Raw genomic sequence first — 24,673 nt, 5'->3', positions numbered from 1 at the left:
GATAAGTCATGTCATTCATAATCAATTATCATGCTCGTCATAAGGTGAGTCAAACTTAAGATATTTGATTTACAAATTAAGAGGGATAGTGCCAATGACCCGAAATTTTCTTTAAATTAGGGAAATAATTATCACACCTTCCTCCTTACCTTTTCCACTTTTTAATTATGTATGTTGATTATCTTTTGATTATTCAATTTAATGATAGAAAAAAAAAAAAAAAACAAATACAAAACATGAGAAGGAGAATGCATAAGCCGATCCTTAAACAAACTCTAAACTAATTCCTAACCATTTAGAATTAACTTCCATAACCTTTATTAGTAATCCACTTGATCTAGTTTTTACCTAACCCTAACCTTTGTTTGTTACAGTGCACGATCAACGATCAGCTTCATAGGTTTTGCCCATCCTATATTAAAAAAAAAAGGATAAATTACATTTTCATATATCAGATTTGGGATTTATTTCAATTCCTTACAACATCTTCAAAACATTTCACTTTCATACCTTAAGTACTATTTTATTTGAAAATAATATCTCTGTTACATTTTCTATCCATTGATCTGTTAAGTGTTGATGTGGCTACCAAATGTTTGCCACGTGGCAAAATTTTTTTTTTTTTTTTTTTTTAAAACCTGAATTTTCTCAACACAAAAAGAAACCCATCCCATCTCCCCACAACCACCCCCCACACCTCTAAACCTGCAACAAGAAGAAGAAGAAGAAGAATGAAGGAAGGAAAAAAAAAAAAAAACCTTGAAACCCATCCAACCCATCCATCCCATCTCCCCGCAACCACCCCCCCACATCCCTAAACAACAACAAGGAAGGGAAAAAAAAAAAGAAAAAAAAAAAGTTGCCCAAACCTAGTCGAAGAATAAGAAGAAGCCGCCGGCGCGCGACCTACCTGCCTTTCCCCTCTCCCCCCGCGGCGACCCATCTGCCTTCACCCCCCCCCCCCCCCCCACCCCTGCGCGACCGTGAACTAGCCGCCTCTGCTCTGTTGGAGTTGAAATTGAAATCCATTTCTCATTCTACTCTCCTCTCTCTGTCTCATTCCCCCTTCTTTGTCTTTGGTGGTTTTGGGTGGCGTTTGGACTGAGATGAAGGGTGGGGGTTTCTCGGGTGGACGAAATAGGACCTGGGTTTTGACTCAAATGACAGGGATTGGTTGGTGGTTGGGGTGGGAGAATGGGAGTTGTAGTTGCACTCTTTTTCTTCTTCTTCTAGGTTGCGGGTTTTTGGGTTTGGAGGGATGAACTCAATTTGGGCATTTTTTTTTTCCCTTCTCCTCCTCTTGCTTCTTCTTGTTGTTGTTCCAGGTTTAGGGATGTGGGGGGTGGTTGCGGGGAAATGGGATGGTTTCAATTTTTTTTTATTTTTTATTTTTTGTTGAGAAAATTCAGGTTTTTTTTTTTAAAAAGTTAAATTTTTTTTGCCACGTGGCAGACATTTGGCATCTACGTGGCATATATGTGGCAGCCACGTCAGCGCTTAACGGATCAATGGATGGAAAATGTAACGGAGGTATTATTTTGAAATAAAATAGTATTTAAGGTATGAAAATGAAATGTTTTGAAGATGTTGTAAGGAATTGAAATAGACCCCAAACGTGATGTATAAAAATGTAATTTACCCTAAAAAAAAAAGAGGAAAAGTTAAGAATATATTTATTATTTTGCTATAGTGAAGGAAATCAAATCATAGATTTATCGTAGGGATAGTTTAGTTGCAGTCCTTGACCCCTAACTGTTATAGACTCAAACCTTATGCATTTTAGGTTTTAGATTGAAGTCTCTCTCCACATAAATGGCATAATAATATAAGAGATGTAATAATATCAATAAAGACTTAAACCGTAATTTTGCTTTTATTTACACCACCAATTTAATTATTGAGATTTGCTTATGGGCTTCAACCAAAAAAAATTGCTTATGCGTGCATTGTAGAATTCTTTTTATTTTTACTAGCAGAGAGCACACACTTTGTGTGTGTGAACAACCGCCCACCTCCTCCTATGTTCTCCTCAAGCGCAACCGCTTCAGTTCATTCAAACTATCTAAAAAACATCATGATTTCACTTATCTGTATGAAAAAATGATGGTGGGACAATTTCTCTTAGTAAGTGCGTATTTTTATCTTATGTAAATATTTTGATACAAAATTACTATTTTGTCCTCCTTATGTAAATATTGTGTATCAAAAGTGAGGGCAAAATAGGAAAAAAAGGGATATGATTGTCTTTTTGTCAAAGGATACAAAATTATTATTTTGCCCTCCTCATCTCAACATTGTGTATTCAAAAGTAAGGGGCAAAATTGGAAAAAGTGGGCAAAAAGGTTGATGAGGTGTGTTCTCTTAATAATATAGAATAGATATATATATATATAGATATAGATAATATGAGTACATTTATATAATAAAATTTGGGTACATTTTACATATAAAAAATTGGTACGTTTATATAAAAATGTGGATACATTTGACATACAAAATGTAACAACCGTCCCTAATTGTACGATTTTATTAATTTTAAAGAAGTGAATTGACGAAAATATCCCTAGAGGCAAGATCGTTGACTTTCATTGACCGTCATTTCGTGACATGTACGCGCTACTATTTTATTATATTCTTGAAGTACTCGATGGTACGAACGTGTAGGCGTAAGCAAAATCGAAATTGGAGTTACGGTTGCAACCTCGCAAGTACGGTTGCAACCTCCCAATATTATGCTTATGGGCGATTACCATCAGAGACTCCAGCTTTCCTAGTTCGAACGGCTGCAACCTCGCAAATATCTGTGAGTGAGTCTTTTCTTTTATGTAGTGTGTGTGTGTGTGTGTGTATATTTGTTAGCTTCCATTTACATATTTGATAAAGGATTTGCTATGATACGCCTAAATTAGCTTAACGTTTATAAGTTTTAGCGCATTGATAGAAATTATGAAATTATGCTTCGTCCTATGGGATGCACATGTATGCGTATCATTATTGATGCCTTAATTATATTTATGGCCGTGAGTAGTATTATGGTGACTTGAATTATCAATTTACTGATGTATGATTCTATTTACATTATCTGCTCATCGTGTGCTACACTGGTGTTAGTACTCGCCCGGGTCAAGTCTAATCTTTCACGTGTATGTTCACATCGCACCGTACGCTCACTTTGGATTCATTTTATGTGTCAATCCTGTCCTAGATTGCTATAGGCAATTAGGACTTGTATGTGATGCGCATAGTGCCAGTCTTCACGTGATTGTAGTACTAGAGAGTAAATCATTATTACACCCAGTCATGTTCAAGTTAGAATACCTCTTTATGAACTCGTGTGTCAGCATATGTCGATGAGCACTTGATGTGATATGTTTATTTTTGCTAGATATTGTGATTATTGGAAGTTATATGCCTATTTACGAATTTTGTGACATATTGAATTCTTGAGATATTGCAGGCTACGGTAAGTATTTTCATACTATACGTAGTATGTATATTTTGTAAACTATACTTATTTTATGGCGAGGGGTTATAATGTTTTTAAAAAGGTTTTCATAAAACTTTATTTTTAAGCCCACTCACCCTTGTTTTTTCGCCCCTTTAGGTTTTAGTGCTGGGCTTTCATGTCGACGAGGATTCTTGGCAACTCTTGGTATAGGTGGTTACCTTCGATGATATAATTCTCATCCTACTTTACTGTATTGTACTTATGGTCTGACACCACGTGTCAAATGGGTTCATTTCATCTCACAAGTGCACTATTATATTTAGGCACTTTTAAGTTTAAATTTATTCACAATTTCCACATCACTACACTTTATGACTTTGTCACCCTCCTGGTGTCGGCCAGCACAGCTCGATTTAGAGTCCAGGTGGACATTCCAGGTCGGGGTGTGTCACAAAAAATGGGTACATTTTATACAAAAAATTGGGCACGTTTTATATAAATTAAATGGGTACATTTTATATAAAAAAACAATGAGTACATTTTAGATTAAAAAAAAAAAAAGATTTTACATTAAAAAATGGGGGTACATTTTAAATTTAAAAAAAAAAAAATTCCTACTTTACTGTACTGTACTGTACTTATGGTCTGACACCACGTGTGAAATGGGTTCATTTCCTTTCACAAGTGCACTCTTATATTTAGGCACTTTTAGGTTTAAATTTATTCATAATTTCCACATCACTACATTTTATGACTTTGTCGCCCAGCACAGCTCGATTTAGAGTTCAGGTAGACATTCCGGGTCGGGGTGTGTCACAAAAAATAGGTACATTTTATACAAAAACATGGGCACGTTTTATATAAATTAAATGGGTACATTTTATATAAAAAACAATGAGTACGTTTTAGATTTAAAAAAAAAAAAGATTTTACATTAAAAAATGGGGGTACATTTTAAATTAAAAAATAAATAAATAGATTTTACATATAAAAAAAAAGGGGTAGATTTTACATAAAAGGAATGGTACTTACAAAACAAAAAAAAAGGTACATTTTGCATTTAATAAAGTGGTACATTTTAAAGTAAAAATGGGTACATAATAAATAAAGGGAAGTGTTATTTGCATTTCAAAAATCTCATTCTACACTTCTCAAAAGTGTATTTTTCTTTCCTAATATAGAAATTTTAGAGTGTAGAATGAGTTTTTTAGAATGCTAATAATAATTCCCTAAATAAATTACGAGTACAAATAAAAGCTTAAAAAAATATGGGTACAAAAAAAAAAAAAATATATATATATATATATATATATATATGGGTGCAAATTAAAACTGAAAAGAAAATTAGTACAAATTAAAAAAAGGGTTGCAAATTGAAAATGGGTACAAAATAAAAATAGAAATATATGATACAAAGTTTAGCCATAAATATAAATATACCAAATGTAACGTTTCTAACACTAAATGAATATACTTAGAAATACAATTTAATTGAAAATAAATAAATTTAATTATCTTGACATGTAAATATTTTATTACTGAAATAATTAAATATGTTATTAAATGTAACAGCCCGTCCCGAATTATATTATCGTTGGCGTGAAAAAGACTAAATTGCCCTTGGATGTTGTGTAGGGTCATGTGGTTTTACTTTGGATGTGGACCATTTTTTGTTAAGTCCCTAATAATTTGGAACCAATTAGGAACTTAGGCTTAGGTTTTATTTTCTTTTGTTTTGGTTGGCCACCATCTGGACCACACACTCACACCCTCTTTTTCTCTCCCGTTGACTCTCTCTCTCATTTCTCTCGGATTTCTTCCATTTCCTTACAACCCGTACGGACAAACCTCAAACCAACCCTTCCAGTAGCAGATCGTGATCGTGGTTGGTGTTTTTGGCCTCCTTGCAAGCTTAGGAGTCGATCCATACCTTTGGTTAAACCTTCGAAAACCCTAGTTTCTCGCGAGCTCCGATTTTGGTATTGTTCATGCAATCGTGATCGTGAAGTTTTTAGAAGTTTTTAAGCTTCTAGGGAGCTTTAGAACATCTTCACGAAGCTCGAAGAAGAAAAACGAAGTGTTTTGGATGTTGGGAAGCCCAGGTTTAGTGAGTTGCAGGTTTGGCCAGAATACCGAAGGTTTTTCAAGTGACTTTCCGTTGGTTTTAGGTCCCCAAAGTGAAAAGGGAGAAAATTTGAGTTGTAGACGGTGGCGCTGGTGACGGCGATCGGCGAGGCTCATCAGAGAATGAGACGAATATTCCGTTAGAGTTGACGGAATATTTTAATGGCGTCAGGCGAGACCTATCATCAGGACGAGCGTAGTCATTCGAGGCTTAGGGGCTACGACCCTTCCATATACCAGTGAGTGGACTTTTGGTTTTCCGTATATACCTATATACTAGAGTTTTCCCCATACTACTGATTTAAATGATTTTATGAAATGAAATGTCATGCTAAATATGTTTATGCTTTAAATGTGCATTATTGATTATGTATATGGTTGTTGACGATGCGGGCGCTCAAGTAAGGTCCAGGTGAGTTTATGTGTTGATAATGATGAGTTGCATTATGATGATTTTGTTGAGAGGCATTAAAAGCTTATAAACCTGCACCCCGGTGTTAGTGCTCCCGCCTGTGGTTAGGGCACAACACGTAATGTTCACCTCCCGCACCATATGCTCACCTTGGATCCAAGTTAGGTGCACAGTACTGTCGTACAGACTACTATAGGTTTCTGACTTGTAGATAACCCGCGATTATTCACACAGTCTTCATGTGATCGTAGCACTTGAGCGTATTTATTTACACCAGTCTTGTCGTACAGACCACTTTAGGTGGTTTCGACTCATGTGCAGGTATATTTGTTGAGATGTGGATTTGAGCCGTATAGGTCACGTTAGGCTACTCCGGTTAGATGGATGAGCTATAGATTCAGCCGTACAGGTCACGTTAGGTGACTCCGGTTGATATATCATTTGCATTGATTTATATCACCTAGCTTACATATATTTTTATGCTGAGATATTTGACATGGCATATTGGTGAATTTTGCTATTCTGAGCATGGTTGTGGAATATATTGATATATATATATATATATATATATATATATATATATATATTATATTTTATGGGAAATTATACAGGTTTACGGCGAGGGGTTAGAACTTTTGAGAAATAAAATGATTTTGAAAAGCTTTGTTTTTGCCCACTCACATTTTCTGTTTTGCGCCCCTCCAGGTTTTAAGTAGGAGTTATCGTTGGTGGCATACGAGGATTCCAATGATGGTTCTGACAGATTTCACAAATGTAGGATCACCTTTGGGTGTTATTTATTTAGTACTTGTCCAGTCGGACTGCACTTAGGCTATTTATGCTCTGGTTGTGTATTTCACACTTACTCTCGCACTAGCATGTTATCTTAGCTAGTACTGTTAGTAGTTTGGTTTTTATTTATTCGTATTTCTCTTTATTATTTTGCTTCCGCACTGTGCACATGGTTACGTCACTCTCACGTGACGGCCAACACGTCCTGATTTAGATCGGGGTGTGTCATTAAAACTTAAGGACCGTGATTAAAAATTCAAAAGGAATAAGGTCTTAATCAATGGAGTAGAAAAAATAGGGATGAGAACCTATTTGGCTAACCTCAACAGCTTAAAACCTCTAACAAATCAAGATAAAAGGAAAATAACTTCTAATGACATGTTTATTTACTTGGAATTGGAGAGTCATAAATCGGAAAACTCATGTCATGTTTATATACATGGAATCGGAATAAGAAAGAATTGGAATGAGTAGGAATTGGGTTATCAAGGATTCATGGTGGACATGAAACGGAAAGAAACAATTTCATTAAGTGTTTACTAACCGTCAATAAATGAAATGAAAATTAAAGGTAAGCCAAATGAAATGTTTACTAACTAGCAGAAATAACAATGTACATTAGTTATTTTATTTTGGTAAACAAAAAATAACATCTGTTGTGACACACCCCGACCGAGATCGGAGCGTGCTGGCCGTCACTCAAAGGTGACGTAGCCATGTGCACGTGCGGAAGCTAGTAAGTAGTAATATAAAGGTACGAATAATTAAAAACTAGCATACAAGTACTAGAATAAGTGCTAGTTAGTGCGATACAAATTCAGAGCAGGTCTATAGCAGTCCAAATAAAACGACAACAGTAGTACGCCCGAAGGCGACCCTACAATGTGGAGTGTCTGTCAGAACGCCGGAAAGCTCTCAAGGGAAACCACCGCAACGGCTAAGCAACTAGAACCTGGAGGGGCGTAAAACAAAAGCGTGAGTGGGCAAAAACAAAGCTCTTTGAAAACCATTTCATAAAATACGTTCTAACCCCTCACCGTAAAACCTGTATACTTCCCAGGAAATAAACATATGTACGTATGTATAGATATGCCCAACATGCTCAAGGGTATGCCAATCATGCTCAAGATATGCCATGTCAAAACCTCGTAATGAAATGTATGTGCTCAGGTATGAATCATATCAATAACATAACATCTGGCAGCCGGAGTCACCTAACGTGACCTGTACGGCTGCATATAGAGCTCAATCTCAAACTCAACAACTGAACCTGCCCACGAGTCGGAACCACTCTAGGTGGTCTGTACGACAGGCCTGGGTGTAATACATATATACGCTCTAGTGCTACGATCACGTGAAGGCTGTGCGAATAATCGCGGGTCACCTACGAGTCGGAACCACCTAATGTGGTATGTACGACAGGCCTATGCACCTAACTTGGATCCAAGCTGAGCGTGTGGTGCGGGAGGTGAACATCACGTGAAGGACTGTGCCCTACTCTGGGCGGGAGCACTAACACCGGGGGTGCAGGTTATGAGCTCTCTAAGTCTCCCAAACTACTGCTGAAAGTAAATATGCTTACCACTTACCTGGCACTTACCTGTGCGTCCACAGCACCCAATCTGCATATATATGTATGCCACTACTAATGCGTGCAATGATGCATAAACGATAACAATAACATGCATGGCATAAGGCAAATAACCCATTTTAATTCAATTTCTGGGAATATAGATGTATATAGGTATATACGGAAAACAAAAGCCCACTCACTGGTATGTAGAAGGGTCGTAGCCCCCCTGTCTCGCGTGTGCACGCTCGTCCTCTGGGTACGTGTCACCTAAATGCGAAACAACTATAAAAACGTTAACTTTAAAGCACATAACCCGTTTCTCGTAATAACTTCTCATACATTGCTCAAAATGGACAAATGAATATACCCACGTGCTCTACACAACCTCAGGATCACAACCATATTTTTAGAAAAATTTTTGGACCCCGCACGCGCCCCCACGCGCCAGCACAGGCACGGACCTACGCGCCCCCCACGTGCGGCCACGTGCCAGGCACACTGACGGTGTCAACAGACGCCGTCAGGAATATTCCGTTAAACTGACGGAATATTCCGTTAAAACTAACCGGATCCGTTAACGGCGTTAGGAATATTCCGTCAGAATTGACGGAATATTCCGTCGCCTTCTTCATTCGAACGCCGGCGACGTCGCCGGCGCCGGAAAATGGGAAAACCTGCAACTAGGGTTTTCTCGCTCGTTTCTTGACCGTTTTTCGTGATTCTTGGACCAAATGAAAGCCCTAGACTAGTAGAACATGTCCCAACAAGTTTTAAGGGCTAAAACTAAGAGATTATACCTGTGCAAATTCTCCAAAACCGGCCAACTTCGAGCAGGACGATCCCGACGTCCAAATTCGTCCAACGAAGTACTCCGAGGCTCTTGGGAACCTCACAAACACAACTACGAGCTCAGAAAACCCAAAAACTTAATGTATAACTTTTGCATGAACAATACTCAAAACGGACATCGTCGAATCGACGTGAAAACGATGTGTTTCTCACCTGAAAATGCTACGGTTGTGTTCCCCTCGACCTCACGAGCTCAAATGTGTCCTTGGTTTCCTCGATCCACCACAGTTTGAGGGGTATGTGTGTTGGTCCGTACGTTTTTGGAAGAAGAAGAAGAAGAAAGGGAGAGAGAGAGAGACACGGGACAGAGACAGAGAGAGGGTGAAGAGAGACAGTGTATGTGCAGGTGTGTGTGTGTGGCCCAAAGCTTGCCAACACCACACAAAGTAACCAAAAACAATAATACGAAAACCAACTAGGGGTAAAAAGGTCATTTCCTAAGCACATTTCCGATATTTTCGGGACGGGATGTCACATGTTGTTCACTAGAATACCCTCATACAAAATAAACTTTATTTTTCAACATTAGAAAATGTAAGGGCCGCATTGATGTATAAAAAATAATAATTCTGAATCATCCTTTTCCATTCTCACCTCCCCATATATATTATCATTCCTTAACAAATAATTTTCTGATTGGCCACATAGTGTTTTTTTAGAGAACTTTAACGAAAAGTCTCAAATACTATTCACTTTAACGAAAAATCACATTTTTATACTAAAAAGTCAATCTTAGTACTATTCACTTTACCCTTGATTTTGTCTTTATCATTAAAACTCAAAATTTTCAAGCCTCCTTTCATTAGTTTATTTTTATTTTTATTTTTATTCCTTTATCCAAGTAAACAAGGGGAATCCTAGAATGATAGTGATCCTATTCATCTCGTTCATTAGTAAACACGCTTACGAGAGAAAAGAAATGTGAATGAGATCAATTAGTTTCCATAATCAATCAATTCGTGATTGTTTTTTGGTTATTTGAATCTGATTACGAATTATAAAGGGGAACCCACATACTTTGTAATCCGTTTGCTGCTACGTAACAACAGGGAGTTAGAAATCTAAATTATTTCAACATATGGAAGTTAAGATCTTTTCACTCTCAAAGTGTAAGTGCGCTTATTCCTATACAAATTTTCTCAATGAGTTTTAATATCATTACTTAATTCAAATTTTATTTTATCTAAAGAAATCTTAGTCTTTTTTTTTTTTTAATATATAATTTTTTATATAATGATATATTTACACTAATATAGTGGTATTGAATTCGATGTTCATGAAATTCGAATGAAGAAAAATCCTATTAGACTGTAGTTTAAGTGGAAATTTTGTATTAAAAATTCTTAGTTTAGACAACAATAGAAAAAAGAGAATAAATATTAGATTAAAAAAAAATTAAAAGAAATCTAACATTAAGAAATATCATTGTCACTCATTTTGTCATGACATACAATTTCTCAATGAGTTTATGTATCATCACTTAATCCAAATTTTCTTTTATTTAAGGAAAGTCTTTATGTTTTTATTAATTTTTTATGCAACGGCATATTTATACTAATATGGTGGTGTTGAATTCACCATTTGTGAAATTCGAGTGAAAAAAAAATACTACTAAACTATAATATATGTTTAAATGATAATTTTTATTATTGTCGTGACATCATTCTTAGTTTAGACAACAATAAAAAAGGACAATAAAAGATTGGATTAAGAAAATAAAAGAACTCTAACATTAAGAAGATATCATTGTCACTCATATTGTCATGACATACGAAATGAAATTTTGACCATCAACAAGATAGGGATTTAAAAAGACTAAACAGTCCATTGATTAATTAATTAACATGTATTACAATGGAGTATAATACCGGAAAGAAACTCAAATTGACATGTGGCATAAAATTCCCCCACGTGGACCATCCTCTTTTGACTCCACACTAAACCCTACAATCAAAAGTCAAATGACTGAAAACACTCCAAAACCAACCACATTGCCTAAAGGCAATAGGAACATATTCTTTGTGGCACAACAAATTTGCAGAACATATAAAGTAGAAAAGTTGCACACATTAACTATGAAATTATATTCCCAAACATAGCAATAATACACGAACATATGCTACGTGATTTTAACAAAACGATATTTTAATTATTCCAACTCAAAAAAATAAAAAATAAAAAACTTTCGTCGTCGTATTCACTTAAAATGAACATATTTCATTTGATTTTAACCATAGAATACAAACTTGATGGGTGAAGTGGAAAATTGCATCGGGTATGTTGTGTGATTGTTGTATACCACTAAAGCTCAAGGGAAATTTTTATAGGATGCCAACAAGGCCAATATTGCTTTATGGCATAGAATGTTGAATGGTCCAAAATCAACACGTGCAAAAAATGAGTGTAGCAAAGATGATAATGCATCGTTGGATGTTCGAGCACACAAGAAAGGTGCGATCAAGAATTGGTAAAATAGGAGTGGCCACAATTGAAAATAAGATAAGAGAAAATCGGTTAAGATGGTTTGGACATATGGACTAGAGACCTACAGATGCTTTGGTTAAAAGATGTGACTATGAAACGGAGACTCAGGGCAAAAGTGATAGATGAAGAATTGGAAAGAGATTTTAAGAAAAGATATGAAATACTTGAAGCTAACGGAAGACATACAAAACCAAGCGCAGTTACGTTCTATATTTTATCCATCTAATCCCATTTAGTAGAATAAAGCTTAATTGTTAATTTAAAAAAAAAAAAAAAGACTTAGAATTTAGTTGCAAAGGAATCGACACACTTTGTTACCCAACCTGCGTAAACTAAGCCAAAGAACAAATAAATTTAATTTTTACTGCCACTGACTGTTAGAAATCTCAGAAAAACAAGTTAATAGTATTATCCATTCTTATATAAAAACAAATTAAAATAGAAAAAGAAAAACTCAAGGGGTAGTTTTGAATGACATATGTATATCTGTTAACACTTCAACAAATGACATGAATGACTGTTACTCACACTCGTCTCTCCTCTCTCAGAAGCGCAAGACAAAGATCCAAACCCAAAATAAAAAACCACACAGAAGAAAGAAAATAAGAGGAGAGACCGAGAGAGAGAGAGAGAAGGGTCAGAGCATTTAGCGAAAGAAGCCAAACCCAAAAGCCAACTGTTTGCTCCTCCCAACACTTCCATCCATCTCCATTCTCCATCACCACTTCAGCTCTCAGATCATTTTCTACTAAACCCATATTCATATTCCTCTTCCAACCATTTTCTTTTCAATCATTTCTCGTTTTTGTTTATTTTTGTTCAATTACGCTCTAAAATCTCAAAAGCTCTAATAAACCCTCATTTGCAGAGGGACAGCAACCTACACAGAGCACAAGAGCAACAAAGAACGTTTAATTTTTTTATTTAGTTCTTATAAATTTTCAATCTTTCTTATTGTAGAAGCTGCTATTTTTTTTCCCTTCCTGTTTTTATAAAAATCTCGGTTGTGGGTTTTGATTCTATGGCTGCGGTTTCTGAGATTTCCGGTGAGGCAGCCTCTGCCAAAAACTCCAACTTGGATTCAATGTCAAAACCCATTTCTGAATCCAAATCAGAATTCGATGTGCAGAAGCTGGTGGATATGTTCACCAAGCTCAACCCTTTAGCCAAAGAGTTCTTCCCTTCATCTTATTCTCCCCAGCACCATTCCAATTTTGAAAACTCTGTCAATAACAATAAGCTCTCACCCAATGATAATCAGGCCAACATTCGAAGGGTACTGATCATTCTCTTTTGATCTCTTTTTGTTTTGTTTTCTTTTTCTTTTTTTCTTTTTTCGTGTAATTTGATTATAGGGTTGGTTTTATATTTGGTTTTTCTTATGAATATGAATTATGTAATGGATTTGAGCTAAACCGGGCTTTTCTATTTGTTGTAATTTCATATAATGTAATTTGAATTGGGTTTATCGTTGAATTGATAATTTGGTTGCTATTCGGGTTGTCGGTAGGCGAGGTTCTTGAGTTCTCTGCTGCAACAATTTTTTCCTTAATGATCATTAATTTTCAAATGGTTTAGTGATTGCTGATTATGATATAAATGAACAGGGTGTATATGTTCCAGTATTGTAACTGCATCTGTAGTGTCGGATTAAAATTCAGTTGTTTACTGATATAGTTTGAATTCATGATATCTGTAGTGTGTGATTAAAATTCAGTTGTTTACTGGTATAGTTTGAATTCATGATCTGGAGTTCGAGTTTTTATTTGTTCTTGTTGTGAGTATGCGAATTCTATGTATTTGTTGGGCCTTCAGATTGTCAGTGTATATTCTGTTTCGGTAGGGGTGGTGTGTTTGTGTTGGAAAGTCACTGCACATTTGGTTAGCAGAGTCTTTTGGGATATGCATAGCAATCACCTTCGTCATTCGGCATGGAGTTCTATTTGGTGCACTTTTTCAATCATAATTATGTTTCTGATCATGGTCGTTCTTGTTATTGTCATTATGACTATGATTTTTAGTAATTTCACTATACTGATTTAGTTGTTGGAACTCTTATCAACTGAGACCTTTAAACGACTTAGCTTGAGAAAAACAAAATTGACAGTTTCATTAGGAAGTTGCTTGCGATAACTATACACATGTAGTTATTATTTTCCTTCATTATATTTTGTTATACTAATTTGTACCTTTCTTGTTTTCCAGAGAAGAAATAACTTTAATCAGGGGAAGCGAAGACTTAGTGGGAGAGCTTTCAGAGCTGAGCGGGAAAGTAATATTAGGCGAACAGTATATGTTTCTGATATTGATCAGCAAGTAAGTGAATTATAAGATCTTGATTCCTGGATTGGATTTTCTTTGCCTTTCTAGTTTCAATCAAATGGCTGTTATAAAAACTCTCCTTTTCTTATATAGGTTACCGAAGAGCGTCTTGCTGCCATATTTAGTAGTTGCGGACAAGTAAGTTGCATTGCTTTCCCAGATTATGTTTTCTTATTTTACAAATTGTGGTTATTCAATGTAAATTCAGAACTGGGGCATCCTTTTCTTTTCTTTGCTTTCTCTAGAATTTTGTGGTTCAACTTATAGAGCATGAATTCTATAACAAGAGTTTTTTTCCTTCGTAAGATTAGCTATCATCCACTTCTTCCTGAAATGAAAACTCTCATGTTCTATGTTGCTTACTACTATCATTCCTTTCTAAACAATGAGGACTGAGATCATGTGACGAAGTATATTGTATTAGTGTTCGTGAATGCCATTTGATTATCCTCTGCCAGTTTACATTTACGATTATTATCATTGAAACTTTTGGCATAAACAAGTTTATTTATGGTACCTTGTATGCAACACCTGTACGAAATGACATATTGAATTGATCCACATCCACACATGGGTTCAACATAGTTTGAGGTTGCTTTGATATTCTTTCTGGCTAAGAGATTTTGGTGTTTCTATTATTGGCTCTATGTTAAGCTATGTATCATGCCTTTATTTTCTTATTGATGTTAATATAAATGAGATTGTACTATTTCGGACTATAGTTCTGCGGGACTTTGGTTGGTAAATATCTTTACACTAAGCGGAAAAGAGCTTTCTTCTGTATTGTGGCTATGGATTATTGTCATGAGACTCTTGCTTTCTAGGGTTTATTCTTGAATACAGTCTGACTACAAATGGGTGATTAATTTATAGTTATTATAAATGAAGGGGTAGTCTAAACTTTACTCCCTTCACTTTTTCTTCTGCTTTGTCGAATGTTCCATATTAGTCCCTGTATTTATTTCAGATATTGCCTCTTTAAGTTTTTAAAACTGTTTCAGTGTGGTCTGTCAATCCAGATTTATACTAACGTGAATGAAAGTTGCTCACATGCTTGCCATGTTAACTCATATCCATGTGGTACTATTGTCCTGCTCATTTGACGACGTTAAGGGTAGTGGAAGAAGATAAAGAGCTTGACTTAGTGATCCTGTTTCCTTTACATGATCTATGAGGGAGTTGAGGTCATGTAAAGTTTCCAAATTTTTAAACTAAATGTTATCCAGGAGAAAGAAACACAATAAAAGTTAATCTTGCTGTCAATTTCCAGTTCAATCTCACATATCCATGTGGTACTATTGTCCTGCTGATTTGACGACGTTAAGGGTAGTGGAAGAAGATAAAGAGCTTGACTTAGTGATCCTGTTTCCTTTACATGATCTATGAGGGAGTTGAGGTCACGTAAGGTTTCCAAATTTTTAAACTAAATGTTATGCAGGAGAAAGAAACATAATAAAAGTTAATCTTGCTGTCAATTTCCAGTTCAATCTTAGTTTCTCAGATGGATAATTCTATTATCTTGGTAACTGAAACAACAAAGGCTTTTTCTTAATAGAGATGTTTCCCTAACTGATTTTCTTTTACTTGAATACGAAATCATATCAGTTGTCTTTTACACATTACAGAAAAGACTCACGATTTTCTAATGTATGCTTTTCCACGTTTCCAAAGCCAAATAACCTTGTTTGCAGTTAGTTTTGTTTTTACGGAAAGAGGTGTAGTTTCTCTTGCTGCATTTCTAATGCTCTTACATACCCTCTTACATACTTTTGTTGCTCATTTGATGCATTTCTAGTCCCTCCTATCTAACTTTTTGTGATCCATTTCTTCATCACTTTGCCTAAATCCCTTGGAATTTGGAAGTCCTTCACCCAAACATACCCTAATTCTTTTGGCATTAGGAATTGTTGTTAATGCCATAAGCATTGTTGTTAATGTCAAATATGTAACTTAGGTCTTTTGCAAGGATAATAGGGTCTAATAACGTGGTTTCTTTTTCCTCAGTGTTTATCACCTTAATGGAAGACCTAAACATTTGTTGTAATCTTTATATTTGAAGGTTGTTGACTGCCGGATTTGTGGTGATCCGCATTCAGTACTCCGTTTTGCATTTGTGGAGTTTGCTGATGAGCGTAAGATTTTTATTTTGGTCTGCAAGCCCTCTATAACATTTTATGATTGCATGTATAGCATGTTACATGGTAGTTTTGTCATACAGATGGTGCAAGAGCCGCTTTGAGCCTTGGTGGGACTATGCTTGGGTACTATCCTGTCAGGGTCTTACCCTCAAAAACTGCCATCCTTCCTGTGAATCCTACATTCCTCCCCAGGGTATGAATAACTCTTAAAAATTTTGGCTTTATTTTCTTAATGATGTGTGTATTAAAGTTTTGATAAGGTTTCACTATGAAGATTTTTGCTCAGAAGTTTTTTTATGATTTCATTTGCAGTCAGAAGATGAGCGGGAAATGTGTAGCAGGACTGTGTATTGTACAAATATTGATAAGAAGGTATACACTATTCCTGTTTTACCAGAATGAAATTTTTGGTTTCCTCAGTGCATCCTTGTTCCCCATGCATACATATACGGCAGTTGAATAACTGGAATCTTCGATAATTTTCTGTATGTGCGCAGGTTGCTCAAGCTGAAGTCAAGAATTTCTTTGAAACAGCTTGTGGTGAGGTAGGACGAGTTCCACAGCTGTTATTTATTTATGGTTATTTAGGGTTGAATGGTGTGTGTTATTGAAACTGACTTCATATTGATATCTTTTTAAAACTTGCAGGTTACTCGTTTGAGGCTTTTGGGGGATCATGTGCATTCAACTCGTATAGCTTTTGTTGAATTTGCAATGGTGAGCTTACAATATTAAGGTTAATGAAGATTAGAGTCAAAGTTTTGTTAAGATATGCTCATTATGTTTCGGTTGAATCTGCATACTGCTACACTATATTTGATTTTTTTCCGTTTGCGTTTCTATTTTGATTGCAAATCATGTGGAAAAGTGATATCTGGTCCTTACTTCTTATTATGGTGCCTAGTATATATGTCCAGACATACGATATGCTCATTATCTTTTTTGGTCCGGTCTATTTTTGCGGTTGGCTGAGGGTTTTTTATGTCACTATGTTTTCGTATGCTAATATGTATTAAAAAAATAAATGAAATGGCATATGTTAATTGCATTCCAAAAGTAACTTCATGAACTGCTTTTGTATTAGTGCATTGAGGAGTTTGGGAAGCTCCTATTGGACTGAATACCACTTCTTGTTGTTGATGGTTTTCTTATTAATTTTATACTGCTTTTAACTTCTTTCTTTTTCTAGGCTCTGCTGCGTATTCTTTGGTAAATAGCTTTGAAGTCTAGGATCTAAGTTGTTTCTCTGAGAAAGGTTCCTTTTCCATTTATTGAAATTTTTGTTTTTATGTAAGAGAAGTGGGACGAAGATTTTGTTGGGAATAAATTAGGATCCATGCTATAGAAATCTGTCATTTTCTCAAATGATGCACGCAGATTCATTATTATTTTTTTAAATCCGTGCATTGTTTCCTCCTCTTCTCCATCCCATTCAGCATGAGGATAAAAAAATCTTTTATGTTTGCAAGTGTAAGACACTTTTGTAGAAAAAAGATTTAGTAATAAGAAAAAAAGGCACTTTGCTCAAATGTTCTAGCATTTGTTGCTATATAGCTCACATAATGTATTATCGGGAATTTGAGCTATTGTTCCAAGTAAAATGGAATTATCTTTGCCATGGTGGAAATGAGCTTGTGCAATAGAACTTCTGTATATTAGGTTGTTTTGGAATGATTGAGCTCGTGTATTATCGTAGCAGTGTGTTTTTATGTGCTGGACTTAGCACTTCTGTTGTAGTTCTTTTGGGTTTGACACTCGTATGCCATCTTCTATCCTTTTGTCATTGTGATATTCGTTTAACTTCAAAGTATCACCATATCTGCTTACTAAGGAACATCCACACATTATATGCTTTGGCAGTATTTCATTTATAAAGACTGGCATACTTGTGATATGACATAATGAAGAAATTGAAAAAAAAACCCGATACGTCAAATTTTTCTTCTGTGCCTTCTTGATCTTTCCATTAGAAAGCTAGTATTTCCATCTTTGATTATGCTGTGAATGTGTGGAAGTGTGCATGTATGAGGTGATTTGAGGTCCATTCTTCCAGTGTAATTCGTTTTATTATTACGACTGCATATGGAGATTTATGTGGCATTCCATTAGATGTTTAGCAAAATGTTCTACAGGAATTTAAACTTTTTGGCTGTAATTCCTCAACGCAAATGATCTTTCTCTTGAAAACTCTATTGCCTTGCTCTTTTTCACTGATAACAGGCGGAAAGTGCTATACTTGCGCTCAATTGTAGCGGAATGGTGTTGGGAGCACAACCCATCAGGTGTGGTCACTGATCCAATGAGGTTTGTCATAATTCTTCGAGTGATTCAACGTTCTAATATCTTGCATATATCGTAATTCTGTAGGGTAAGTCCTTCAAAGACTCCTGTGAGACCACGCGTTACTCGTCCATTGCATTAACCAATACCACAAGAAAAGATCCGTGGATGGAGCTTGGAGGGCTTTACAAGTCTGAGGAACTTTGTTGTTTTGTCGTCTATTCCTTTCAGTATTTCCATCTTTTCCGTTGCAGTTTACCCTGCTTCAGTTGAAGTTTTAAAAGATGGTTTGGATCTTGGCAATCGTACATTTAACCTCGTCGTTGTTTTTAAAGTTCTAGTTCAGTTCAGTTCTGTTATGACTCTGAGTATGTCCTTTCTCACACTGCACGCACTCGAAAGCTTAAATACCGATTTGTATTTACTGAATAAATGTTGCAATGCTCCAGTTACCAATTTGATGTGATGTAATTCTAGGAGGGTAAAACACCAGGTGACTAAGAAACCCAGCAACAAACTTCGCACCAAGGAACCAGAAGATATTTCCAACTTTTCTCAAACCTAGGTTCCCTTCTATGCTTCGCTAACCTTTTCCTTGTTTGTGAGATGTTTTGTGCCTTTTAGGCTACAGTTTTGAGCTGTAAAGGATTTTTCGGCTATATCCGACATCGAAATAATCGATGACGGACTGCGGTAGGAATTACTCGTAGCTTATTTTATGCACAGGTTGTCTAGTGAATATAGCAGACCAAGATGGGTCGTGTCTGTCTACCATCTCCTGTAAGATTATTAACTAGGCGGAAATCATATCACTGTAGCAATTCAACCGCTTACCTGAAGAAGCCATTGAAGCCAGGGTTATAGTTCTTCTGCTTCTCAACACTCCCGGCCTCCCAGGATACAACACTCAATTTATGGGGCTTGAGGCTTTCTGTATTGCGAATCAAATGTGAGAGCAGGACCCTAATTTGTACTGGAAACGATGGTGTTCAACAAGGACGCTTCCCATTATATAATCCTTATCAAACCAATCCTTGGCACCACAAAACTATAGCAGCCATATCAGCTTGAAACAAACCTATTCTTATCTAGCTATGAAACTGCTTATATACATTCCTTAATAGCTTACAAGTATAGCCAATCCTAAACTCTTATGATTCCAGACTTTAAGCACGTGAAAAACAAGTGTTGGCTCTAATAAGACTTGCATTCTCCCACTAGAGCCAACACTTGTTCATCACAGTACAACATAACATGGAATCCTAGAATTAACAAAGTCCATGGTAACAAGTTTTTGTCATTAGTACTACAATTCAGTGATATTCCTCTTTACTTGTAAGTGAGAGGTCTTAGGTTTGATTCTGGCCAAAGACGAATTTGAACCATATTATTGCTAGCCTATTGTGAGGCTTAGCCCATTCTCACACGCCACCCTGTTAGTGTAGATAATATCGATTGTTCAAAAAAAAAAAAAAAAAAAAAAAAACACATCCAACACTTGGTCCTCTTTATAACTGAGAAAACAGTTCATCTCAATGCTGTGTTTCAAGGGAAACTTTAAACAACCAACAGCAATCAACTTTATAAGTTAAGAAGGCTTTATCATCAGTGCTTCAATGCATATTTTAAAACTTAACAACTTGTATTTGAGAACATAATGACTGAAAGAAACATTAACACACAGCTCGCACGAATTTGTTGCATCAAAATCAGCTAACACTCCCATAATTAATCAATCTTAACCAATCCTGCCACCACCTTTCTCGAGCAATGAGATACTTGATACCCAAGTTTCTTGTTGCAGTCCACCTCTAAGGATATGAACACCTTAGAAGTGCACCCCTAACCCACACCACACACTCCCCCCCCCACCCCATCACCAAGAGCATTTATTGATACAGAATTAGAGTCTCGTGTTTGATCCCCTCCTCTTTCAGTGTATACCAATGAAAACAACACAACCACTTGAGCACTCATGAAATTCCACTAGGTGGATGAAACTGCAGGAATAATTGGATTTATAATAGATATTGATTACATTTAACTATGATATATGCAAAGTTGTCTATAACTAGATCCACCAGCTGCTTAATTCATGTTTCTTTGACACTGGACAATCAAAACTAGGTGATTTTCTAGCTACAGATTTATTATTAAAAGATAAACATGGGGTTTGTGAGCCATAAAACTTGAAATGATAAAGCTAATTGAGCTACAACTATAAGCAAGATGGAGGGGCTTGTAAGCCATAAGAGGCTCCTTTTGCATAAAAGCAGAAGGAACTCAAACGTTCTCTGGGATTGGAAGGCGACAACTTGATGATGTCCAGCACTACGTTCTTGCATGGCCTGCTTTTGCTGCATCGGAGACTTACGGCTACTTCCGACGAGGATGTTCCCCATATGTTTTTGTATGTAACGTCGCTGATTTGCACGTTCGAAGAAGTCTGCACACAAGAAAGAAGAAACCCCTTGTTCAATTAAGTTCATTTTTTTTTTGTCGAATAATTGCAGTCTAAATCCTGTGACGAATAAGATCTAATAAATCATGATTTGAACACTGCTATAGGGTAATATTCTTTTATCATCAGATAGACACAGTTTGATGTTAATTCTTAACTGTTAATCTAGGTCACACATTCAAATTAGATTCTACTTTCTGCTCAATAGTCCAGCAACATAAAAGTCAAATTGTTTTGAGAGATAATCTCTTATATTGGTACAAAATAAGATCCTCTTACATGTATTTTAAGTTTCTTCTTTTTCGAGATTGAGCGTTTTAAATTCAGGGTTATTTAGGTATGTATTTATAAAGATAATAAAACAAAAGCAGAAAATGAAATAAACATAAACACCGTATCAACATAAAAAACATCAATAGCTAGAGATTTTTTTTAATGAAGGAATTAAATTTATAGGAAAATTTTCTCTTGTAAAAATAAGAGACATGTTATATTGTTCTAATATTGTTATAGACTACTAATTGCGTGGAAATTGTTTAACTGCATAGCCTAATTAATTGTTTGTCTCACAACTAATAGATCAAAACCCTAATTAGAAAATATTATCATGTATATATATAGATATATATGTATTTATTGTATATCTATTTTCTATAGGGAATGCAAGAGACAAATATATATTAGCTAGGAACTGGGTTCATGTAAAATATATACCTGTTGATTGCAAGGAGGGTTGGGGCAATATTCTTGATCGATTGTAATGGGATTCAGAACATCATCCATAAAAATGTCTTGGAACGTAAAATTCGAAGCCTTGCTGGTATAAGGAGAAGCCCAAGTTTTGATCCTCACACCATTCTCCGTTCCCAAAAATGTGCAGTTTTTCACCACCACTCCTACCACAGCGTCTTCTTTGTCATGCCCTCCTAGGCTTCCGATGCTGATTCCATGCCCGGGACCGCACACAACTTTAGAAATGTGGATTTTCTTACTTCCGGTCACCATTGCTACGCAGTCATCGCCCGTTGCGATCGTGGAACGTGCGATTCTAATTCGGTATGAGCTTCCGATCTTAATGCCATCGGTGTTCGGACTGTCTGCTGGAGCTGAGATTTTGATTTTCCTAAAGTCCATGTTGTGGCATCCGAAAATTTTGAAATGGGCATTCTTGCTGTCGTATGATTTTATGTATTCAACTCTTGCGTTTGTGATGAAGTCAAAACTCAAAGACTGATACGATAATATTTGACGAGACAGAACAAGATGTTAAATTGTACTAGTGGAATAATCAACAACACAAATACTATGTATTTAGAGGGCATATTCAAGAGATATAGCAAATTTTTAAGATAAATACGTACTTTGATGACATATGTGACAATTTATCTTTAATATTTGGTAACACAGAAATTAGTGACTCCAAAAAATAAATCAATTGGTCAAACAATGCCTAAAAATATCGCTTTTGCATGCCTAAACTTTTTCATAAGGCAAAATATCAAACTTTCCTAGGGCTTTTTTGCCAAGCCAATTAATTACCTCATCCTTGGGAGAAATTTTTAGGTGTACCCTCACTCATTAAAATTTTATTTTATTTTTTTATTGACAAATAAGTGAGGGTAGGGTCCACCATTATGAGTGAGGGTACACCAAAATTTTTTGGTGTACCCGGTACACCTAAAAATTTCTCCATCCTTGGAGGAAGTTTTTGCTGATGTGGCGCAGCAAAAGGGATGTGGAGATGCTCATGTGGTTATAACATGTATATTGGTACATATTACGTTGTACACAATAATTTTTCAAAATGGGTACTAACGCATATCTTTCAAGTTTTTAATCATCTAGAACAAAAAAAAGTAATGCATATCTTCTAAGGTCTTTATCTAGTTGCCACCTAGTACTACAGTCTAGTGGTAGTCCTTTTCACTTGTAAGTGAGAGGTCTTAGATTCGATTATCGCCAAAGCCACATTATTTCTAGCTCATTGTGAGGTTAAACACATTCCCCTCCCCTTAGTGTAAAAAATATCGTTTGTTTAAAAAAAAAAAAAAAATCTCTATCTAGTTTATCACATTTTCTGGCCAAATTAGGTAGTTAATAAATATATAAATTAAGATTTGTCACAATAAATAGTAAAATATACCTATTAATTGTCTCCTAATATGGTCAACTGCATTTTTTTAGCACTACTCTTTTAAATTAGTAGCAAAATAATAGGACATGAAGGAAGAGCCTACATTAATACATTTCCATTTTAAAAAAATGAGAGAGAAGTTCTATCAAGAACTTACAATAGGAAGAGCCTGGCATTGGGGATTGGTTTTGCAGTTGTTCAGATGCCAAGCCGAGGCTCCTTGGCCGTCCAAGGTACCGCCTCCGGTCACTACCAACTGATCGATGTACCGGAAGTTTATCCAACTGTCAGTACTAAATGTTGATGGATCAATTGAAGCCCTCAAAGTCCCCTCAATCAGAAAGGCAATCGGACCATTGCATGGACCTGAGAATATCACTGGATACAACTTGAATGTACCTCTGGGAACCACAACCCGTGCCCTTCCCTTCCATTGACATGCTTCTTTCCATGCTTCCAGAAATGCCTAAATTCATGTACTCGCAGAAAGTTCTTGTTAGTACTTATAAACATAATTATGTAACAAAGGAAAATAGAAGATTAGGCGACATTAGCTCCTTCATCGGGGTAAGAGATGACCAAAGGCGAAGGGTCCACACTCTTTGCTACCCAAGAGTCATAGAGTATAAATAAGAAATTGCAAGTCATACAGCACAAATAACTACCTTGCTGTTATCAGCTTCTCCACCTTCAACAGCTCCATAATTCCTCACATTGAAATACTTGGCTTGATCCAGACATTCTGTTACCCATACCAACGAGAAAAATAACAAGAAGGACCTACCTGGAGAAGATATGATCAAACCCGTACCCATGTCTCCTTTTCTACTTATATTTTTGGGTTCTTTATCTTTATCTTCCTCCTGTGTTTTGGGCTTCTTGCAAACCTTCTTGTATATATATAACTTATGTTATATGGTTCATCGTAGGGTTTGCCTATGATGAAGCGATAAAAAGATTTGTTTCCTCTTAATATGATGATTTTGGTTCATGGTACGGTCCTTACTTTTGGTATTTAGTTTGAATGTTTTTCCTATTTAATCTTATATTGGACTATTTTATTCTCTTTTTGAAAATATCTAAAGATGGAGGATGACTAATTATGTAATCGAATAGAGATATGGGTAACTGTAACATTTTATAAAATAAAAAAAATATCAACTCGTACAATTAAACAAAATCTAACTGTAACATCTCACATCGTCCAGGAGAGTGATCCTTAAATGTATATTCTCATCCCTACCTAGCACGAGGCCTTTTGGGAGCTCACTGGCTTCGGATTCCATAGGAACTTCGAAGTTAAGCGAGAAAGGGGCTAGAGCAATCCCATGATGGGTGACCCACTGGGAAGTTGCTCGTGAGTTCTCAAAAACAAAACTGTGAGGGAATGGTAAGCCCAAAGCGGACAATATCGTGCTACAGTGGTGGAGCGGGCCCGGGAAGTGATCTGTCTCGGGCCGGCATGTGACAATATGGTATCAGAGCCAATCCCTGGCCGGAAGTGTGCCGACGAGGACGTCGGGCCCTTAAGGGGATGGATTGTAACATCCCACATTGCCCAGGGGAGTGATCCTTAAATGTATATTCTCATCCCTACCTAGCACGAGGCCTTTTGGGAGCTCATTGGCTTCGGGTTCCGTAGGAACTTCAAAGTTA

At 36.1% G+C, this 24,673-nt stretch overlaps 2 protein-coding genes and 1 long non-coding RNA gene across 3 annotated transcripts; 1 reads left to right on the top strand and 2 right to left on the bottom strand.

The window, feature by feature from the left end:
- Positions 1-7,517: 7,517 nt before the first annotated feature.
- On the bottom strand, positions 7,518-9,227 carry LOC148696725 (uncharacterized). Its single transcript, XR_015962068.1, has 3 exons — positions 9,147-9,227; positions 8,550-8,616; positions 7,518-7,728 (listed from the first exon to the last, which is right to left on the bottom strand). It is a non-coding gene; the product is annotated as an uncharacterized LOC148696725 (long non-coding RNA).
- A 2,904-nt stretch (positions 9,228-12,131) lies between these two features.
- LOC137726464 (polyadenylate-binding protein-interacting protein 9) lies at positions 12,132-18,878 on the top strand. Its single transcript, XM_068465398.2, has 10 exons — positions 12,132-12,958; positions 13,888-13,998; positions 14,098-14,142; positions 16,064-16,136; positions 16,223-16,335; positions 16,455-16,514; positions 16,640-16,687; positions 16,791-16,859; positions 18,363-18,424; positions 18,510-18,878. Exons 1-10 carry the CDS (start codon positions 12,704-12,706, stop codon positions 18,562-18,564), a joined length of 891 nt encoding a protein of 296 aa, XP_068321499.2. The 5' UTR covers positions 12,132-12,703; the 3' UTR covers positions 18,565-18,878.
- Positions 18,879-20,444: 1,566 nt separating this feature from the next.
- Positions 20,445-23,832, bottom strand: LOC137724723 (exopolygalacturonase-like). The gene is made up of 5 exons (XM_088693347.1): positions 23,802-23,832; positions 23,683-23,759; positions 23,175-23,483; positions 21,598-22,113; positions 20,445-20,868 (listed from the first exon to the last, which is right to left on the bottom strand). Exons 1-5 carry the CDS (start codon positions 23,830-23,832, stop codon positions 20,641-20,643), a joined length of 1,161 nt encoding a protein of 386 aa, XP_088549473.1. The 3' UTR covers positions 20,445-20,640.
- Between the last annotated feature and the right edge of the window lie 841 nt (positions 23,833-24,673).

Source organism: Pyrus communis, chromosome 5 (genome assembly GCF_041283825.1).
Source record: "Pyrus communis isolate YQ-2024b chromosome 5, ASM4128382v1, whole genome shotgun sequence".
Classification (NCBI taxonomy): Eukaryota; Viridiplantae; Streptophyta; class Magnoliopsida; order Rosales; family Rosaceae; genus Pyrus; species Pyrus communis.
The sequence above is the reverse complement of the archived record's forward strand: the minus strand, read 5'-3'. Positions and strand labels throughout refer to the sequence as shown.